Source organism: Hemiscyllium ocellatum, chromosome 14 (genome assembly GCF_020745735.1).
Source record: "Hemiscyllium ocellatum isolate sHemOce1 chromosome 14, sHemOce1.pat.X.cur, whole genome shotgun sequence".
NCBI classification, from domain to species: domain Eukaryota; kingdom Metazoa; phylum Chordata; class Chondrichthyes; order Orectolobiformes; family Hemiscylliidae; genus Hemiscyllium; species Hemiscyllium ocellatum.
In genome coordinates this window covers 16,764,181-16,786,533 of record NC_083414.1, presented here as the reverse complement: position 1 = coordinate 16,786,533, position 22,353 = coordinate 16,764,181, and the positions used below count along the sequence as shown (strand labels likewise).

At 42.8% G+C, this 22,353-nt stretch overlaps 1 protein-coding gene across 4 annotated transcripts in view; it reads left to right on the top strand.

The window, feature by feature from the left end:
* Positions 1-22,353, top strand: part of LOC132822077 (monocarboxylate transporter 5-like) — a 96,922-nt gene that overhangs the window by 66,971 nt on the left and 7,598 nt on the right. For all 4 annotated transcript variants that reach the window (XM_060835097.1, XM_060835096.1, XM_060835095.1 and 1 more), the window contains 4 exons: positions 9,224-9,356; positions 11,109-11,252; positions 16,151-16,312; positions 16,954-17,628. In XM_060835097.1, coding sequence (XP_060691080.1) covers positions 9,239-9,356; positions 11,109-11,252; positions 16,151-16,312; positions 16,954-17,628 — 1,099 coding nt within the window. In that variant the 5' untranslated portion in view covers positions 9,224-9,238. The remainder of the gene's footprint in view (positions 1-9,223; positions 9,357-11,108; positions 11,253-16,150; positions 16,313-16,953; positions 17,629-22,353) is intronic.

The window sequence follows — 22,353 nt, the reverse complement described above, 5'->3', positions numbered from 1 at the left end:
GGGTATACCAAAAAGATTGTATAATTCTACTTTTAAAAAATTGCCTGGTTAAAGATTTCCCCTTTCCAAGTTCTCGATACAGTGTTCCACCAACTGGAAGGTGTTCCGGATGCAGCAATTCCAGTATGTGCAATCAATGTTTCTCTGTGTTGACTGAATGGGGACATTCTTCACTGGATGATGAGGCCACTCTGATGAATACCTGCTGTTGCTTTCTTCCATGCTTTGTTATCTTAATGTTCGGTTATAACAGGATGCTTCACAAAATAAGACAGTTAAGCATTTCCAGTCATCAGAAAAACAGTCACACTTGAATGATACAGAATAAACTGGAACCAGGCTATGAATGAAAATCCTACCTGCACGCTATTAGAGTCATGTGAACAGAAACAAATAGAAAATGTTCTTACAGATTGATTGGGCGAAAAGGAAATGGGGTTCTTGATGTGTATGGGACTGCTTCCTCAAGCAGTACATTCAAATACTTAGAAGGAAGCTAATGTGACAGTACTGCCTCTTTAACAATATTATTTTGTCCTTGGGTATTTTTTTCAAGAGAGGTCGTAAAGGCAGAGGTGCTGAAATGCCTGGACAAGAGTCTAGTTTAACAATGGCAGAGGAATGGTCAGTTCTTCCAGTTCAGGTGTTTTCTAGTTTCTTTTAGTTGTAACAGTAAGAAGCTGCGGCAGTGCGGGGGTGGGGTTGCTCTTCAGAGGGTTGGTGTGGACTTGTTGGGTCGAATGGCCTGTTTCCACACTGTAGGGAATCTAATCTAATCTCTGGAACAGGTGGGACATGAGCCCAGGCTTCCTGGTTCAGAGGTAGGGGCACTACCATCACACCCTATTAGCATTCCTGACTTACAGCAACAAGATCTTGTGTCAGATCTTTAGACAACGCCCCATTTCCAGATGTGGAAATGTAAATTACTTTCCAGTTTACAGGAAGTGGCTGAGAGCTTTGGGCCAAAGAAGCAATCCAATTGGGAATTCTGCTCAGGAGCATGCTAGCTTTAAACAATGGGTATTTTTTGCTCCAGTTTCCACTCGAAGCCTATTTGCTTATCACTGGATATTCACTTTGCCATGAACCAGTGTTATCAAACAGCTTTCTAGGACTTTATTTTTTTCCCATTACATTAAAATTGAATCCTGGTTAAGTTAGAGACAGGTCATCTCCCACAGTTTGACTTATACAACTGAATAGGGGTTTATCTCAGAAGATGAAACTTTTTAAATAAGTATGTTTGGTACATCTGCTACAAGTTATGCTCTTTTAAATAACTTAGAAAGCAAACATGTATCGAAACATTTGTTAATTATGTTGGCCTTTTGTCGTTTCTTTCCTGTTAAATTGAATATAGCACCAAAGAGCTTATAAACATGCTTATCGACATCCGAGTGCCTAAACAATGATTAAATTTAAAAGCTTCCTTTAAGTCCCATAACAGGGTGCAATTAGCAGAAAGGCAGAATGGAGATTATCTCAACCTGGGGCAGGGCTGGCTTCCAGCTCGACGCTCTTTGGCTCATTTTGAGGGATCTGTGCCAGAAAGAAAGTGGCCCGGTGTAACCCAGCAGGACCCGCTGCCTGTGGTTTTCATGGCACTACACAAGAGAACTGGCTAATTAACCCCTAAAAGCATTGCATTCCTGTTCAGTATTTTCTAGCATCTCTCTTTGCATCGCTGAATCATGACTTTCAAGATTTCTCTTTCCCACTAGGATCATTGTCTCCATCAGCTCTGCCTCTGTTTCCAGTTTCTGTTTGTCACTGTCTGTCTCTTGCTATTGACGCTCCTGGTTCCAAGATGTTTTGACCTCAGATCAGTGACCCCCTGTCTCGCTTCCTCCCTCAAAGACACAAATTGAGGTGACCATCTCAAGGATTGAGGTAATCATCTCATCCTCACTCTGAGTGAGAATATTCTTTGACTTTAAATTAAATTTAAATGATCAGCAAGTAACAACCTGTTGACAGAAGGATATTAAGGCTGCTTAGTGGTGGGTCTGCACAAACAGTTATTGGCAAGTGAATATGAGCCAGAGGAAGTCTACAACAAGTTGAGTAGCACATGTTTGAGATAGATTTTGTTCTTGTATCATGACATCACGATAGAGATTTTATTATGCCATATGAGTTATATGAGTGTGCTGTAATTTGATACCAGTACGTGACCTTTGGTACTATGCCATATAAATGTTGTAAACGTTAAGATACAGTAGAATATTTGCCTTAACAATACAGTAACTCCTTGTGAGATGTACAATACTTCTGATATTCCTGTCTAGAGCCACAGAGACGTACAGTACAGAAACAGACCCTTCGGTCCAACTTGTCCATGCCGATCAGATATCCTAAATTAATCTAGTCCCATTTGCCAGCACTTGGCCAATATCCCTGTCAACCATTCCTATTCACATACCCATCCAGATACCTTTTAAATGTTGTAATTGTACTAGCCTCCACTACTTCCTCTGACAGCACATTCCATACACGGACAACCCGTGGCATGAAGAAGTTGCACCTTAGGTCACTTTTAAAACTTTCCCCCTCACCCTAACCTATACCCTTTAGTTCTGGATTCTCCCAACCCAGGGAAAAGACCTTGTCCATTTATCCTATTCATGCTTTCATGGTCTTATAAACCTCGATAAGGTCATGCCTCGGCCTCCTCCAGGGAAAATAGCCCCAGCCTATTCTGCCTCTCTCTGTAGCTCAAACCCTCCAACCCTGGAAGCATCTTGTAAATCTTGTCTGAACCCTTTCAAGTTTCTCAACATCCTTCAGAAAGGAGGGAGACAAGAATTGCACACAATATTCCAAAATTGGCCTAACCGATGTCCTACACAGCTGCAATATGACCTCCCAAGTCCTATATTCAATATTGTGACCAATAGAAGAAAGCATGCTAAATGCCTTCTTCACTATCCTGTCTACCTGAGACTCCACTTTCAAGGAACCATGAATCTGCTCTCCAAAGTCTCTTTGTTCAGCAATACTCCCCCAGGAGTTACCATCGAGGATGTCAGTCTTGCCTTGATTTGCCAATTGAGCAAGATGAAGATGAATAAGAAGAGGTCGCAGAAAGACAAGGGCAGTAACATGTCTTTTTGTAAACAGGAAAATATTTCTTTATCAGTACCGCATGATGGTTCCTCAATGGCTTTTAACACAGAGGTTTAAGCAGAGAAATAGATCTAATCATGGTAATCTGAGATTCATTCTGGAAATTATTTAGACAGTGGATACTTATTCATTACAATACAGGATTAGTAATCCAGTGATCTGGAGATTGAAAATAAATTGAAAGGGGACATAAATTTAAGGTGAAGGGTGGAAGGTATAGGGGAGATGTCAGGGGTGGGTTCTTTACCCAGAGAGTGGTGGGGGCATGGAATGCGCTGCCCGTGGGAGTGGTAGAGTCAGAATCATTGGCGACCTTTAAGTGGCAATTGGATAGGTACATGGATGGGTGCTTAATCTAGGATAGATGTTCGGCACAACATCGTGGGCTGAAGGGCTTGTTCTGTGCTGTATTGTTCTATGTTCTCTGTGTTCTAGATGTGAGGTCAAGTCATGTATTAACAGGCATTGACTAAGGGGAAATTTAAATTAAATTCATTCAATATATCTGGAAGTATAGTTTTGTTTCAGTGATGATGTTGTGAAAGAAAAATTGATTTGTTACCGCCCTTTTGAAAAATGATTTTTAAAAATAGCTTTATTGTGATTTAGGCACCACTGGCTAGACCAGTATTTATTTTCAATTCCCAAATTGCCCTTGAGAAGGAAAATCTGCCATCCTCCCTCAAATGGTCCACATGTGTCTCCCAATTCACAACACTAATATGTTGTTTCGGAATTGGCCTTGCAAGTTCATTCAATGACATCTGGGGTTGAGCAATAACTGTTAGCCTTGCCAGCAACACCCACTGAATGAATGACAATGAAAAATGACACCATATCAGCCAATGAGTATGGAATCAAGGCCAGATTTCTGTTTTAAAGGACTGCAGTGATAAACTGGTAACTATAAATGCTATAAATGTTAGGATACAGTTGAATTTGGAATCCTATGTCATATACAATTTGATAATCTATGCAACTAAACAGTTAGAAAAAAACTCATTTGGCAACCTCTCTCCTCTGACTCATCAAAAACCTAACAGATCTTTAGTATTTATTGATGTCTCATCTTGGCAAGTCTGAGAGAAATGTGGCGTGAAGTGGCTCCATAATCCACTGCTTTTTATCATGATTTGGACGTAAGCATGGGGTTAATGATTAGTAAGTTTGTAGATGACACCAAAATTAGGGTATAGTGGACAGCAAAGAAAGTTACCTCAGAGTACAATGGGACCTTGATCAGACGGGCCAATGGGCAAAGGAGCGGCAGATGGAGTTTAATTCAGATAAAAGTGAGGTGCTACATTTTGAAAAGGCAAATCAGAACAGGACTTATACACGTAATGGTAACATCCTCGGGGAGTGTTGCTGAACGAAGGGACATTGGAGTACAAGTTCATAGTTCCTTGAAAGTAGAGTCACAGGTAGATAGGATAGTGAAGATGACGTTTGGTATACTTTCTTTTATTGGTCAGTGCATTGAGTATAGGAGTTGGGAGGTCATGTTGCAGCTGTACAGGACATTGGTTTGGCCACATTTGGAATTCTTCATTCAGTTCTGGTTTCCTTACTATCAGAAGGATGTTGTGAAACTTGAAAGGGTTGAGAGAAGATTTACAAGAATTAAAGGGTTGGAGGGTTTGAACTATATGGAGAGGCTGAATAAGCTAGCTTTATTTTCTCTGGAGTGTCAGAGACTGAGGGGTGACTTTACAAAAGTTTATAAAATCATGAGGAGCATAAATAGGATGAATAACAAAGGTCTTTTCCCCAGTGTAGCGGAGTCCAAAATTAGAGGGCATAGCTTTACAATGACAGAGGAAAGATTTAAAATGGGTTTGAGGGGCAACCATTTCATGCAGAATGTGATCCATGTGTGCAGTGAGCTGCCAGAGAAAGTAGTGGAGGCTGCTACGATTGGAATATTTAAAAGGCGTCTGGATGGGGACATAAATAGGAAGGATTTAGAGAGATATGGTTCAAATTTTGGCAAATGGGACTAGATTTTTTAGGATATCTGGTCAGCATGGATAATTTGGACTGAAGGGCCTGTTTCCATGCTGTACAGCTCTATGACTGTGTGACTCTATAAACGTAACCGGATCAAGCCACCAGTCAAAGTAACTGAGAGTGTAAGAAGAGAGACCACATTAAGGTAAATCACAGCAGATGGGTCTCACCCATCTCCAGGTAATTGTAAGAGCAAAAAGAAATGAAAAAATAGATGCTTCACTTTGGTAAGATGGACAAGAGCTTTGTAAAATAATGGTAGAATTCTAAAGTGGGTGCAGTAATAGAGACTTGAGATAGATGTGCATAAATCATTAATATGTCAGCACAGGCTGAGAAAGTGATTTAAGCCAGTGTTGTGGGTAATGGCGAGATGTGTGACAGAATCAGGTGCCAAGTCTGGCAAGGCCTATCTTAGTGTTAGGATCATCTTGCTCCACTTTCTATGCTTTTTGCATGCACCAAAGTGAGATTCTGACAGGGCAGGGGGAGATGCCAATCGATGAGGAATTAACACTTGTTAGACACCTTGTTAACACCACAACTCACCTCATTAGTATTCACACACCCATCTTCCCAAACTCGTCCAACAAGCTGGATATTGGGGAAACGCAACAAGGAAGTCAGAGCATACACTTACTGCATTCAGTTTGCCACTTTGTCCGAACACTGTGCAGTAACCGCTCAGGGTGCACTCCACAGGAATGTGTTGCCCAAAGACAGTGGCAACCAGCACCTGCTATTGTGACCATCATAACCCCTCCCCAGTACATTGGCAAGCTGCTCTTAGGCATAGACTGCAGTTAGCATTGAGAAGGCTGCAGCAAAGACATTTTGTGTGCACAGATATGGAAATGACTCACAGAATGGACCAGTCTGCATTTCCAGTTGAGAGCGTGGTGCTGGAAAAGGCCAGGCAGCATCCAAAGAGCTTTTACCCGAAATGTCGAATCTCTTGCTCCTCGGATGCTGCCTGATCTGCTATGCTTTTCCTGCACCACACTCTCAACTCTAATCTCCAGCATCTGTGGTCCTCACTTTTGCCCAGGCTCCACTTCCAGGCAGCTTTTTTGCTCTCTTAATGCAGTCTGGTGTATGCTGTTTGAACTAACAATAGTCCAGTACTCAGACCACATCATACCAGCATTTTATCTGTTAAAACGGCCTTAACTGTGTCCAATTGCTGGCCAATTCCACCTTCTTCCCTCAATGGAAGATCTGAAAAAGTAACCCTCATGACATCACAACTTTTTTTTTCAGTACAAATACCACCTCCAGCCTATTGCTACAAGCCTACTACTTTTAAAATGGCTACAGCAAAAAAAAAGGACGCCAACAGCTATAGTAATGATAAACTGAAGGGAACAAAAAGCACTCTTAAACCAGCAATAAATATAAGAAAACAGAAAAAATACTGCACCGCAGTACAGACCTTTATTCTCATTAGATTACTTACAGTGTGGAAACAGGCCCTTCGGCCCAACAAGTCCACACCGACCCGCCGAAGCGCAACCCACCCATACCCCAACATATACCCCTTACCTAACACTACGGGCAATTTAGCATGGCCAATTCACCTGACCTGCACATCTTTGGACTGTGGGAGGAAACCGGAGCACCCGGAGGAAACCCACGCAGACACAGGGAGAACGTGCAAACTCCACACAGTCAGTCGCCTGAGGCGGGAATTGAACCCAGGTCCCTGGCGCTGTGAGGCAGCAGTGCTAACCACTGTGCCACCGTGCCGCCCTTTTTAAAGAACATAAAGTTACATAAAAAATAGAAAGCAAATCTCTGAGCATGAAATGGCAGTCCATTGGCATTCTGTCAGATATTCAGTTATCTAAAAAAAAATTAATCTTTACTTTGTGGATCAAGACATATCTGACAAGGGAAGAATGGGAGTCAAAATTCTTATTGCTTTGGTCAGGAAAAGGATAAAGTAGAATAAAATCAAGCAATGACCACAAAGACCCTGACAATGTTTTGCAGATTTTACAAGTTCACTTTGAAGTTCAAGTCCAATTCAGGATACACAGACTTGAGTTCATATTGTTTCAGTAACTACCATGTGAAACAACTGGCCAGTTCACAGGTGGGGAGTTAGCTGGAAGAGCTATGGAACTGATCACTGCCACAAAAGCCATTATACCCTTCAGCAAAATGCTTATAGGCAAACCCAAAACCAAGCTATCAATACACTTCTTCAAGAAGGATGCAGGTTTGCATCATTGAGGCTGGTCAGTAACATCTACGAGTGCTTGATTCATCAACAACTATTGTAACTGACAACAGAAGCAGTAGAACATCCAAATCTTGCATTGGGTTAACATGTGTAAAAAAATCTGAATGCCCAGAGAACCCTAAATTGCAACACAATACCCCACTCCATCATGACATGGAGTCATTGAGACATGCAGCATGGAAACAGATGCTTGGGTCTGACTAGTCCACACGACTATGTTTCTGCAAACTAAACTAGTCCCACCTGCCTGCATTTGGCCCATATCCCTCCAAACCTTTCCTATTCATGTACTTATCCAAATGTCGATTGTAAGTTGTAACAATACTGTATCCAATATTTCCTGTGGCAGTTCATTCCACACACAAACCACCCTCTGCATAAAAAAGGTTTCCCCTCATGTCCTTTTTGAAAATACGCCCCTTAGTTTTGGATTCCCCATCCTAGGGAAAAGACCCTCGCTATTCAGTCATGATTTTATATACCTCTATAAAGTCACCCACCAACTCTTACACTCCAGTGCGAAAAGTCCTAGTCTATCCAGCTACTTCATATAAATCAACCTGGGGAGGTGATAACCTAGTGGTATTATCATTGGGCTGTTAATCAAAAGACTCAGTAGTGTCCTGGGTACCTGGGTTCAAATCCTGCCATGGTAAAATTTGAATCCACTAAATGTTTGGAATTGAGAGGCTAATGGCGAGTATGAATCCATTGTCAAAAAAAACCCCATCTGGGTCGCTAATGACCTTTATAGAAGGAAACTGCCATCCTTACCTGGTCTGGCCTACATGTCACTCCAGACCCACAGCAATGTGGTTGACTCTTAACTGCCCTCTGGGCAATTAGGGATAGGTAATAAATGCTGCCTGGCCAGCAGCACTCTCATGCTGTGAATGAATAAAGAAAAAAAAACCCTCCATTCCTGGTAAGTCTTTTCTGAACTCCTCTCCAATTTGATAATAACCTTCCTTTAATTGGGTGACAAGAACTGTACACAGTACTCAAGAAGAGGCCTCACCAACATCTTGGACACCCTTAACATGACTTCCCAACTCCTATACTTAAAGGTCTGAGCAATGAAGGTATGTGTGCTGAATGCCTTCTTAACCACTTGTTTACACGCGACACAAACTTCAAAGAATTACATGCCAGAACTGTTAGGTGTTGCTCTGTTCTACAACACTACCTCTGGCCCTACCATTAATCGGATACGACCTGCCCTTGTTTGTTTTACTAAAGTGTGATACCTCACATTTATCCATATAAACTTACCTGCCACTTCTCAGTCCATTGTCCCAATTGAACAAGATCTCTTTGTAAATCCTCCAACTAAATATTAGGAAACTGAAACCAATCAAGCTCTGGAATTCCTGCCCCAATCCTCTCGCTAAATCTCTTTGTCCAAGCTTTAGGCCACCCTAATATCTCGAAGTGTGGCTTGGTGCAAAATTTGGTTTCATAATGCTCCTGAAAAGCACCTTAGGTTTTATGTAAGGCTCTATATAAATCCAAGTTGTTGTTATTATGAAGCAACTTGGGGTGTTAAAAGTTCTTTCTAAACAACATCTTGTTGGAGGTTGCAGTGGTTTTGTAATTCCAGTTGAATTTTATGGATGCAACAATTTTTTGGAATGAAGCAACAATAACACTAGTGACAGTCAAAACCAATGTTGCCCACAGCTGTGAAATAGTTTCATAGCTTGCTGTTTCGGATCCGGATTTACAATCATCCATTGATAACAGCATGTGACATTATTGCTTAGCTGTGCATTGCCATGTGGAAAGTACCAGCTTTGAGTTCTGAATGTAACTTTTGTTGAATCTCTTTGATTCATGTAGATCAATGTGTTGGCCATGGGAATACTGAAATCATTTGGGATCTTATCAGCAGCACTTCAGGAAACTTTTCAGGCATCTATGGAACAGATTGGCTGGATTGGATCGATTATATCATGTGTGCGTTTAACTGCAGGTATTATGAAAATAAAATTGATGGGCCAAATGCCCTGTTTGCACACTGTAAGGATTGTATGAAAATAATGTATTCTTGCATGGTGTAGGAATATATGTAGCGAGACAGCATATCAACAGTGTTACTGAGATTATCAATTAAATTTAAATTCTACTGCAGTGGTGTTTGAACCCCTCTGCCCAGAGCATTAACCTAGCCCGCTAGACTGCTGTGAAGGATGCAGCAATATTTGTGCATTTGGAACACTTGCCAGTGCACTGCAATGTACCAACACGGGTGGTTAATATAATTGTAATTTATTCCTGATGAAGGGCTTTTGCCCGAAACATCGGTTTCGCTGCTCGTTGGTTGCTGCCTGAACTGCTGTGCTCTTCCAGCACCACTGATCCAGAATCTGGTTTCTAGCATCTGCAGTCATTGTTTTTACCTACCTAATTGTAATTTAAGTCTGGCGTTCTGGGATAAACTTTGTTGGGAATCACTCTCTCCTGCAGTGAAGCTGTAACAACATCTCATTGTAATGAAGAGCAAAACAGTTAGCATCAGTATTAGTAGCTAGCCTAAAATTAACACACTGAGCTCCTTACGCCCGTGGATAAAATGGTGGTTTAGGTTTGCAGTGATAATGTATTATTTTTCTCCCCTTTACTGCCATTTTTTTCCAACCCTCTAACTTACTTTGCCTTGCTGGAGATCAGGGCATGGTGCTTAGTGTTATGGATCAGACCAGACCCCTCAAAATATTTTAAGAAGGTAGCCTAGACCATAACCTTTTCTTATTTTTAAGGGTAGATGTGAAGTGCTGTGTTCCAGATGTAATGCCACTGGTCAAACTGCTCATGGTTAAGAAAACACAATTTATTTAAACACTATAATTAAAATACAAGCAAAAGAAAGAGTCATTTTGAATAACTTAACCAAATAATAGATATCTATTGCTAATTAACTGTTTCAATGTTGTAACATTGCATAAACACACCCCTTAGCAAAAAGGCACATTCAGACACAGATTCTCAAATGCAGTTCTCCAATCCAGGAGGAAGAAACAGCAAGAGAAAATTCAGATAGTGTAGCTGACAGGAAACATTTATTGAAGTTTCCAACTCTTTTTGAGACCCCAATAGCTTCTGACTGCTTAAAGCTAAAAAGAAAAGGAAACCTGGTCTATGAGAGCTGGCCACACCCAGGCTGCTTCCATTGTTCCAACTTAAAAAGAAAACCCTAAGGCCTCATAAGTTGTTTACTTAAACCATCTTCAGTAATCAGGTCGACATCTCTACCCAACAACCTCGCTTCAAAAAAAAAGACATAATAACTTTTTAATGTGACAGCATCGTCACACTTAGATATCCTCAAATGATCTTCATTCAGTTGTACATTTGAGTGTCAGGAACTAGGTAGAGTGTTCCAAAAAGGTGTGGCATTAAAAGCTGCCTTGCCCACTGCATGAAGTACAGTGATCGCTGATCAGGTTTTAAATTCTCCAACCCAGTGTCGCTCAGGCCAAGTGTAGATACGTATCTGAAAACCTGCTTACCCTTGCAGAGTATGGAATCTGAAATGTCTGTCTGACTCACCTCTTCACTGGAGCCATTGGTGGGGTGAGAGAAGGGTCAATGTACAATTAATATTGAATGCTGCCAGTGGAAATAAATCTGAGTCGATGGTAATGTAAGAGCAGAATGAGATCTTTCCCAGATATTTTCTCCCTTGACTAATATTATTTTGGGATTTTGTTATTTTCTGTACCAGGTCCAATTGCTTGTATATTCTGTGCAAAGATAGGTGAGAGGCAAACTGGGATTCTGGGGGCAGCCATGGTATCTACTGGATTGTTCATAAGTTCATTCGTTGACAGAATTGCCTTCCTCTATGTCACACTTGGCTTATTGGCAGGTAAGCGTTACCTTTACTAAAATATGCAGGAGAAAACCTCCTTTGTAGTAAGACTTTAATAGCGGGAAGTACTCCATCCCTTCATTTTCCAGTGTGACAGACTCCAGGGCAATGGGCCAAACCATTTCCCTCTGTGAAGAATGATTGGACAATATTAAGGAGCTATTTGAATACTTGCTTTAAGTTAGGGGACAGGGACTCAGACTGGAAGACAAGACTCGGAATGACAGAGATCTTATGGACAAGTTAATCGTTGTTTTAAGTCTGTCCAAGAGAAAGGCTGCAATAGTGAGTATAGTGGACTCTTTCTTGTTTATATGTTTTTGGAGTTAAGTCTCTTGATTAAACTAAAAATATAAGCCATAGTTATTAATTTAAACTGGGGCAGTGTTTGTAGTGGGATAAGACAGTGTTATTTTCTGGATCTGTAGATTGTGAAGGAGCAAAAATGGCTTTTGCAGTGATATGTACTTCTTGTCAGATGTGGGAGTTTAAAGAGAGTTTAAGGGTTACTGCAGATTATAACTGCCATAAATGCTGTTGGATGCGAATCTTATCTGATCTAGTGGATCAGTTGGAGAGACAGATAGAAGTGATGAGGAATTTGCAACAGCAACAGTATGTGATGGATGGCAGTTATAGGAAAGGGGGGAAAGTCTCAGATACAGTCACATAGATGGGTTAACTCCAGGAAGGGTGAGAGAGGTCAGCACCTAGGGCAGGAGTCTTTTGTGAATATCCCCATTTCAACAGGTATGCTGTTTTGGAAAATGTAGCGGGTGAAGGATTCTCAGGGGAACGTAGCATGAACAGCCAAGTTTCTAGTGTTGAGACTGGCTCTCATGCAATGAGGGATATGTCGGCTTCCAAGAGATCAATTGTTTTAGGGGATTCTATAGTCTGAGGTACAGACAGACATTTCTGTGGCCAGCAGAGAAAAAGCAGAATGGTGTGTTGTTTCCCTGGTGCCAGGATCTAGGATGTCTCAGAGAGGGTGCAGAATGTTCTCACAGGGGAGAGGGGCCAGCAGGAGATCATTGTCCACATTGGAACCAACGGCATAGGAAGGGAAAAGGTTGAGGCTCTGAAGGGAGATTACAGAGAGTTAGGCAGAAATTTAAAAAGGAGGTCCTCAAGGGTAGTAATATCTGGATTACTCCCAGTGCTGCGGGCTAGTGAGGGCAGGAATAGGAGGATAGAGCAGATGAATGCATGGCTGAGGAGCTGGTGTATGGGAGAAGGATTCACATTTTTGGATCATTGGAATCTCTTTTGGGGTAGAAGTGACCTGTACAAGAAGGACAGATTGCACCTAAATTGGAAGGGGACTAACATACTGGCAAACTTGTGAGAACTGCTTGGGAGGATTTAAACTAGTAAGGTGGGAAGGGGGGGGAGCGGAATCCCAGGGAGATAGTGAGGAAAGAGATCGATCTAAGATGGGTCCAGCTGAGAACAGAAGTGAGTCAAACAGTCAGGGCAGGCAGGGACAAGGTAGGACTAATAAATTAAACTGCATTTATTTCAATGCATGGGGCCTAACAGGGAAGGCAGATGAACTCAGGGCATGGTTAGGAACATGGGACTGGGATATCATAGCAATTACGGAAACATGGCTCAGGGATGGGCAGGACTGGCAGCTTAATGTTTTAGGATACAAATGCTACAGGAAGGATAGAACGGGAGGCAAGAGAGGAGGGGGAGTGGCATTTTTGATAAGTGATAGCATTACAGCTGTACTGAGGGAGGATATTCCCGGAAATACATCCAGGGAAGTTATTTGGGTGGAACTGAGAAATAAGAAAGGGATGATCACCTTATTGGGATTGTATTAGAGACCCCCCCAATAGTCAGAGGGAAATTGAGAAACAAATTTGTAAGGAGATCTCAGCTATCTGTAAGAATAATAGGGTAATTATGGTAGGGGATTTTAACTTTCCAAACGTCAACTGGGACTGCCATAGTGTTAAAGGTTTAGATGGAGAGGAATTTCTTAAGTGTGTACAAGACAATTTTCTGATTCAATATGTGGATGTACCTACTAGAGAAGGTGCAAAACTTGACCTACTCTTGGGAAATAAGGCAGGGCAGGTGACTGAGGTGTCAGTGGGGGAGCACGTTGGGGCCAGCAACCATAATTCTATTCATTTTAAAATAGTGATGGAAAAGGGTAGACCAGATCTAAAAGTTGAAGTTCTGAATTGGAGAAAGGCCAATTTTTACGGTATTAGGCAAAAACATTCGAAAGCTGATTGGAGGCAGATGTTTGCAGGTAAAGGAATGGCTGGAAAATGGGAAGCCTTCAGAAATGAGATAACAAGAATCCAGAAAAAGTATATTCCTGTCAGGGTGAAAGGGAAGGCTGGTAGGTACAGGGAATGTTGGATGACTAAAGAAATTGAGGGATTGGTTAAGAAAAAGAAGGAAACATATGTCAGGTATAGACAGGATAGATCGAGTGAATCCTTAGAAGAGTATAAAGAAAGTAGGAGTATACTTAAGAGGGAAATCAGGAAGGCAAAACAGGGACATGAGATAGCTTTGGGAAATAGAATTAAGGAGAATCCAAAGGGTTTTTACAAATAAATTAAGGACAAAAGAGTAACTAGGGAGAGAATAGGGCCCCTCAAAGATCAGCAAGGCGGCCTTTGTGTGGAGCCATGGAAAATGGGGGAGATACTAAATTAATATTTTGCATCAGTATTTACTGTGGAAAAGGATATGGAAGATATAGACTGTAGGGAAATGGATGGTGACATCTTGCAAAATGTCAAGATTACAGGGGAGGAAGTTCTGGATGTCTTCAAACGGATAAAAGTGGATAAATCCCCAGGACCTGATCAGGTGTTCCCGAGAACGTTGTGGGAAGCTAGAGAAGTGATTGCTGGGCCTCTTGCTGAGATATTTGTATCATCGATAGTCACAGGTGGGGTGCCAGAAGACTGGAGGTTGGCAAACGTGGTGCCACTGTTTAAGAAGGGTGGTCAGGACAAGCCAAGGAACTATAGAACGGTGAGCCTAACCTCGGTGTGGGCAAGTTGTTGGAGGAAATCCTGAGGGACAGGATGTACATGTATTTGGAAAGGCAAGGACTGATTAGGGATAGTCAACATGCAAGGTTTGTGCAGGAAATGACATCACCACAAATCCCAGGAACCCCATCCAGGAGAAAGATATAAATAGAAAGTAGGAGACAACAGCTTCGCTTCACTTGGAGGTCACCACTGATGATGTTACCTAGCCAGGTAATGAAATGTCTGGATATCAAACCTACAGCTCAGCGAGCAAACCTACACCCTATAGTCAACATGACTTTGTGCGTGGGAAATCATGTCTCACAAACCTGATTGAGTTTTTTGAAGAAGTATCAAAGAAGATTGATGAGGGCAGACCAGTAGATGTGATCTATATGGACTTCAGTAAGGTGTTCGACAAGGTTCCCCATGGGAGACTGGTTAGCATGGTTAGATCTCTTGGAATACAGGGAGAACTAGCCATTTGGATTCAGGACTGGCTCAAAGGTAGAAGACAGAGGGTGGTGGTGGAAAGTTGTTTTTCAGACTGGAGGCCTGTGACCTGGGAGTGAAAAAGTTGCCCCTTAGGTCTCTTTTATATGTTTCCCCTCTCACCCAAACCTATGCCCTCTAGTTCTGGACTCCCTGACCCCAGGGAAAAGACTTTCTCTATTTATCCTAACGATGCCCCTCATAATTTTTTAAATCTCTATAAGGTCACCCCTCTGCCTCTGATGCTCCAGGGAAAACAGCCCCAGCCTGTTCAGCTTCTCCCTATAGCTCAAATCCTCCAACCCTGGCAACATCCTTATAAATCTTTTCTGAACCCTTTCAAGTTTCACAACATCTTTCCGATAGGAAGGAGACCGGAATTGCATGCAATATTCCAACAGTGTCCTAACCAATGTTCTGTACAGCCGCAACATGACCTCCCAACTCCTGTACTCAATACTCTGACCAATAAAGGAAAGCATACCAAATGCCTTCTTCACTATCCTATCTGCCTGCGACTCCACTTTGAAGGAGCTATGAACCTGCACTCCAAGGTTTCTTTGTTCAGCAACACTCCCTAGGACCTTACCATTAAGTGTATAGATCCTGCTAAGATTTGCTTTCCCAAAATGTAGCACCTCGCATTTATCTGAATTAAACTCCATCTGCCACTTCTCAGCCCATTGGCCCATCTGGTCCAGATCCTGTTGTAATCTGAGGTAACCCTCTTCACTGTCCACTACACCTCCAATTTTGGTGTCATCTGCAAACTTACTAACTGTACCTCTTATGCTCACATCCAAATATTTATGTAAATGACAAAACGTAGAGGACCCAGCACCGATCCTTGTGGCACTCCACTGGTCACAGGCCCCCAGTCTGAAAAACAACCCTCCACCATCATTTCCATTATTGTGCTCACAGAGTGTGTTAGAAATTTACTCCAAGCTTGTGCAGTATTGACCCAGCTTGAGAGAGTCAGATGTCTCTTCCTCATCATACCACAGTAACCTACCTTTATATAGCACGTCTACTGTGGTAAAATGTTCCAAGTCACTGCTCAGGAGTGTTCTCAAGCAACATTGAGGTTGAGTAGGAAGATATGAGGATAAGTAATCAAAAGCATGGTGAAAGCAATAGTTTTTAAGGACATGGGGACCAGAGACAAAAATCCTACTGCTTGAGTCTCCTGAATTTCAATATTGCTGACACTGGGAGATCACAGTCTTGACCTTTGCCCCTCCCTTGTTGCACATCACATCAATAAGTCTCTAACTTGATGTGCCGTAGCTCTGATTTAATGGAAACCTTTTGATATTAAGGGCATACCCAACGATGTTGTTCACTCTGCATTCTCTTGTTCTGCTGATCAATGGTCGTATCTTTTTATAGGATGCGGGTTTGCCTTCCTATCCCAGGCTGCAGCTCTCAACACAACCAAGTACTTCCGCAGAAAGCTTACCACAGCTTGTGCCATTTCCCGCTCTGGCACAGGACTCACTTTCGCCGTGGCGCCATTCCTGCAATATCTTCTCAATGAGTATGGCTGGCGAGGTAGGTTCTCATGACAGCGTGATCAGTTTATGGAGCGTGCAGCCTGATCAGAAAGTCAAGCAGCAGTTGTCTGACTCCATTTAACCCTGAGGTGATTGCAGTAGAGTCAGCCAAATGGACCTCATAGAATATGAGATCCCTGATTGGGGCTTTAACCTGGTCCAATCAGGGAGCCCTGGCTGACAAATGTAAGCAGGAGTATCAGAGATTTTGTTACCTCTAAGCTAACTGGGTCACTGTCATGTACTATGCACATGCAAATAAAGGGTGACTTGGTGATGGGATGCAGTTACTTCAGTCCCAATGTCCTTGAGAATCATCTTATCCTTCGTCTCCCCTGTAGAAAGACTTGTACTGTGATTGCTGCCTCAGACAGTTATCCTTTATATAGAAAATCAAATCCAAACTCCGCCATTAGATTATAGTATGGATCTCATTGCCACATGTACATAATTCAACATATATTAGAACTTAATTGCCTCGTTGTTAAATTTCCATTATTTTTTGTGCAATTGTTCACTTCTTACTGCAAAATGTGGACTTCACAAACTTTAATCAAATTATCAAAAGTTAAATAATGAGAAAGGGCACATAATGCTGTACTTTTAAAAGTGATTGCTTTGCTCCTTATATCTGTAAAGGTGCGATATTGATTCTGTGTGGATTAACACTGCATCTGATTCCATTGGGAATGCTGAATCGTCCAATTTATTTGAAGCAAGACCAGCCTGAAGTCTGCGATCGAAGGGAATGTCACCAGCGACAGCTTCCTGATGATAAAAGGGATGTGGTCGCTGCTGGAGTGTCAAGGGCACAGCTTCCTATCAATCGCCGTGTCAAACCTGTCAGAAGATCTCTCTCAAGTCAGAGTGGACAGGAGGAGTCGAACTCTTTACAAAGGGATCTGAAACAAGCTGTGGAGCCCAGTGCTGCCGATGGATTGTCGATTTTACACCCTAAAGAGCTCTCCCTACTCCAGGATCCTGTTTCATTAAGACCAATACATTCGACTGCTCTACCTGGCTGTAAAGCCCAAAATGGTGACTCAAATCCATTAGTAGCCACAGATACCATGCCAACAGACACAAGACACAAGGGCCTATGTAGGGAATTTGGTGCACAACTGAAGTCTGTTTCTGACAGTGTGAAAAATCTCATTGACTTTACTCTGTTGACAAACCCACTCTTTATTATTTATACAATTTGCACCTTTTTCAGCCAATTGGCCTATTTCATACCATATTTCCATGTGGTAGCCAAGGCTAAAGCTTTGGGCATTGAACCATTCCAAGCTACCTTACTCATTTCAGTTGCTGGTAAGTACCATGTAGTTCTATGTACATCTACAATTATTCACAGAGACAAATGATTTCTTCTGTTCTCTTTCTGTCACTGAGCAGTTCACCATGATAAAAAGTAACATTGTCTGGCTATGAATTACATTGGCAGTGGATAAACGTTAATGCCATGGGAAGTTGTGTTCTGCCATGTTTAATTATCCACTTCATTGAATGATAGAATGTTTACAGCACAAGGGGAGGTCATTCAGCCTGCATGTCATTATTCATGTTGACTCTGCACGAATGACTCAGATAGTCCCACTTCCCCGGCCTTTCCCTAACGCTCTACAAAGTTTTTCTCTACAGATTCTCGCCCAACTCCCCCAATTATATTCACCATCCTGGCACTTATATCGGTCACATTCTAGGTCTGTGTTTTCCCTCATCACTGTCACTTTTCATCAGGCATCTCCTGGTTCTCAATCCTTCCGCCATTGTGAAGCAGCTCCTTTCTATTAGCTGTATCATATCAGCTCAAGTTCCTCTCTTCTCTATGGAGACTATTCCCAGGTTATCCAATCTACCCACATGCCTGAAGTCCCTTATCTCTGGAACCATTTTTGTTAAACTTGTTGCACCCTCTGCAGTCCTGTTGAAGCATGACACCCCCTAGAGTTGGACACAATGCTCCATTTGTTGAGTCAGCATTTCATAAAGGTTCATCACAGCTTTCTTGCTCTCATTCCCTGTGGCTCGATTTATGAAGCTATGTTTGTAAACCTGCCCTGCCACCTTCAATGATTTGTGCACATTCACTTACCCCTCCCAAACAGCTCCAGGTCTCCCTCCTCCTCCAGCCCCATTGAAAATGAGCCTTTTGTTTTTTATTGTGTTGTCTCGTTCTTCTTACCGAAATGTACCACTTACAGTTCTCTGCATTTCCTTTCTCTCTATTCCACTCCACATGAGAAGCCACTAGAGAGAAGATTGGCTTTATTTCTCATGTTTTCTCGTCTTCAATAAATCAGGATAGCGCCAGAGGACATGGAAGCTCATTGTCTCTTTATTAGTTAAGTGGAACAGTCCATCTTCCGCAGTTACACTGGCACCATTTCCTCTGCTTCATTGATAACTGTATCATTGCCACCTCCTGCTCCCACGAGGAGGTTGAACAGTTCATCAACTTCACCAACACATTCCACCCCGACCTTAAGTTCACCTGGACCATCTCTGACACCTCTCTCTCCTTCTTGGACCTCTTCATCTCCATCAACGGTGATCAACTCAACACTGACATCTTCAACAAACCTACCAACTCCCACAGCTACCTGGACTACACCTCCTCTCACCCTGCCTCCTGTAAAATGCTATCCCTTATTGCCAATTCCTTCACTTCTACCACATCTGCTCCCAGGAAGACCAGTTCCACCATAGAACACACCAGATGGTCTCCTTCTTTAAAGACGGCAATTTCCCCTCCAACGTGATGATACCCTCCAGCGCATCTCATCCACTTCCCACACCTCTGCCCTCAAACCCCACACATCCAACCATATGAAGGACAGAATCCTTCTGGTCTTCACCTTCCACCCTACCAACCTCTGTAGACATCGCATCATCCTCTGCGATTTCCGCCACCTTAAACTGAACCCACCACCAGGGATATATTTCCCTCCCCACCCCTATCCGCTTTCCGTAAAGACCATTCCCCCCGCGACTCCCTCATTAGGTCCACCCCATCCACCAACCCACCTTCCCCTCCTGGCATCTTCCACTGCTTTCGAAGGAATTGCAAAACCTTCTCCCATATGTACCCCTTCACCTCCATTCAAGGCCCCAAAGGAGCCTTCCACATCCATCAAAGTTTCACCTGCACTTCCACACATGTCATTTACTGTATCCTAGATTAGAGCGCTGCTAGAAAAGCACAGCAGGTCAGGCAGCATCCGAGGAGCAGGACTGCTGTGCTTTTCCAGCACCACTCCTTGCTCCCAATGTGGGTTTCCTCTGCCCTGGGGAGACAGGACTCCTACTCACATAGTGCTTCAGAGAACATCTCTGGGACACCCGCACCAACCAACTCCATTGGCCCGTGGCCAAACACTTCAACTCCCCCTCCCTCTCCACCAAGGGCATGCAGGTCCTGGGCATCCTCCCTCACCACCTGTCACCTGGAGGAAGAATGCCTCATCTTCCGCCTTGGGACTCTCCAACCAGACAGCATCAATGTGGACTTCACCAGTTTTCTCATTTCCCCTCCCTCCACCTTATCCCAGTTCCAACCTTTCAACTCGGCACCGCCCTCATGATCTATCCTACCTGTCCATCTTGCTTGCCACCTCCGCCCCATCCTCCTCTTCGACCTATCACAATTATCCCCACCTCCATCCACCTAATGCACTCTCAGCTTCCTTCCACCCTGCCTTAACTCCGTCCCATTTATCTCACCACCCCCTCGGCTCACAGCCCCATTCCTGCTAAAGGGCTTTTGCCCAAAAGGTCGATTCTCCTGCTCCTCGGATGCTGCCTGACCGGCTGTGCTTTTCCAACACCACAATCTCGACTCTAATCTCCAACATCTGCAGTACTCACTTTTGCCCATGTAAGGGGACTGGTTATCAATCACAGGATTATTATGATACAAAAGGAGGCCATTTGTGTGTCTGCACTGGCTCTTCAATCAGGCATTATTACTGAGGGCCAATCTCCTGCTTTATCCAGATATCTTTTCATACAATTTCTATTCAAATAATCATCTATGTCATCATTGGCAGCTTTCAAATTCCAGTGCTGTTGTATGCTACACACAGAGTACTGATCACTGTCCTTGGCTGAGTCTGAAAGTGAGCACCAGTTCGTTTCACCTTTTTTGTCCAAGCCCCTTACCGCAGGCTTGGTGAATGCAAACTAATTCCCAACCCAATTAATTCAGTCAGATAGGACCCATCCATTTCTTTTTGTGTTAACAACCTCATGAATAGAAAGATTCACAACAACATAAAATCCTCCGTTAGGATAAATATCATTTCCATTGTTGCAAAGTACATGCTGTTCCAATGTGTGTGTTATATTAATTAGTAACGAAATGTTTAGAAATACAATATGAAATGAAGTAAGCTGCAGAGTGGCGTCACGGCAACTATTTCTGGTCACACTCATTGAAACTGTTGACAGCAAATCTCGATTATGTTGCAAAAATAATTGTTAATTGTTGAGTCTTGCTGCTGGTGCCCAGGGCCTCAGAAACCATGAGCTGACATTTTGGGGTCCCCTGATGTGGAAATAAAAAACATGCATAAAAAGTGAACATAAAAATAGGCGTAGGAGCAGGCCATTTGGCCCTTCGAACCTGCCTTACCATTCAACAAGTTCATGGCTGGTCTGCCCCCTAGGCCTCAACTTGAGGCAGCAATGGCTTCCCCAGAGCTCTGACTGAATGAACGGCTGTGAGACAGCTTTAAATCCCTCATATCCCTTTGCAAACCGTGATTGTGGCCTGAATGGCATAGCTCCTGCAGCAGTGAAAATGTTAGGCCATGCACCTTTTTAAAAACAAAATATGAAATCTCTTCATAATCCTCCCTTTTCCATAACCTATGCTCTTATGGACGTTTCACCCCACCCCCATTTCACTGATGTTACATGCTCATGTTCCTACAGTCCTAACTGACAGGGTGGCGATACTTTTCCAGCATTGAAATGGGATCCAGGTGGGTACCCCGCTCTAGCCATTTTGAGGATTTTGTTCAAAGTCGACCTTTGGTATAATTGCTTCCTATCCTAGCTAGTGGGGAGATTGCTGTACTCAGCCATCGTGCTGCATCGTTTTATTGATGGTCATTAGGGCCAACTCAAACAATAGTCACATAGCACCACACAGTGGTGAGCAATAGATTTGCATTGGCAAAGAAAATAGCATTAACACTTCCAGAAGACCCCAGTTCACAGTTCCAGTGTGTTTTTGACATGCTGAAGTGATACAACATAGAATATAGAACATAGAACATTACAGCGCAATACAGGCCCTCTTCAAATTATTTTGCAAAATGTGGATTGCTCGCTGGGCAGTCATTTGTTGCTTATTTTTAATTCTGGGGGAGCCAATGGCTGAGTGCTATTATTACTAGACTATTAATCCAGAGAGTAAAAAATGAGGTCTGCAGATGCTGGAGCTCACAGCTGAAAATGTGTTGCTGGTCAAAGCACAGCAGGCCAGGCAGCATCTCAGGAATAGAGAATTCGACGTTTCGAGCATAAGCCCTTCATCAGGAATGACCAGGGAATGTTCCCAAGGAAATTGAACTTGAATTCAATAAAAATCTGGAATTGAGAATCTAATAATGACCATGAATCCACTGTCAATTGTCAGGAAAAACCCATCTGGTACGCAAATATCCTTTAGGGAAGGAAACTGCCGTCCTTACCTGGTCTGGCCTACACGTGACTCCAGATCCATTGCAATGTGATTGACCTGTAACTGCCCTCTGGGCAATTAGGGATGGACATCAAAGGCTGGCCTAGCCAGCGACCATGAGTGAATTGTAAAAAGTTATCCTTGAACCAGAAAACTCTTCCACTGCTAGTGAGATGGGACCCTTCACATCCACCTGAGAAAGCAGATTAGACATGGGTTGAATACTTCACCCTGTTATCCAACACTGCATTCAAGTGTCAGCTTAGATTATCAACACAGTTTGTTGGAGTAGGAATTGAAGCCACAAGCTTAAACAAAGTGATGGACTGAGAGTAGCATGGATATTG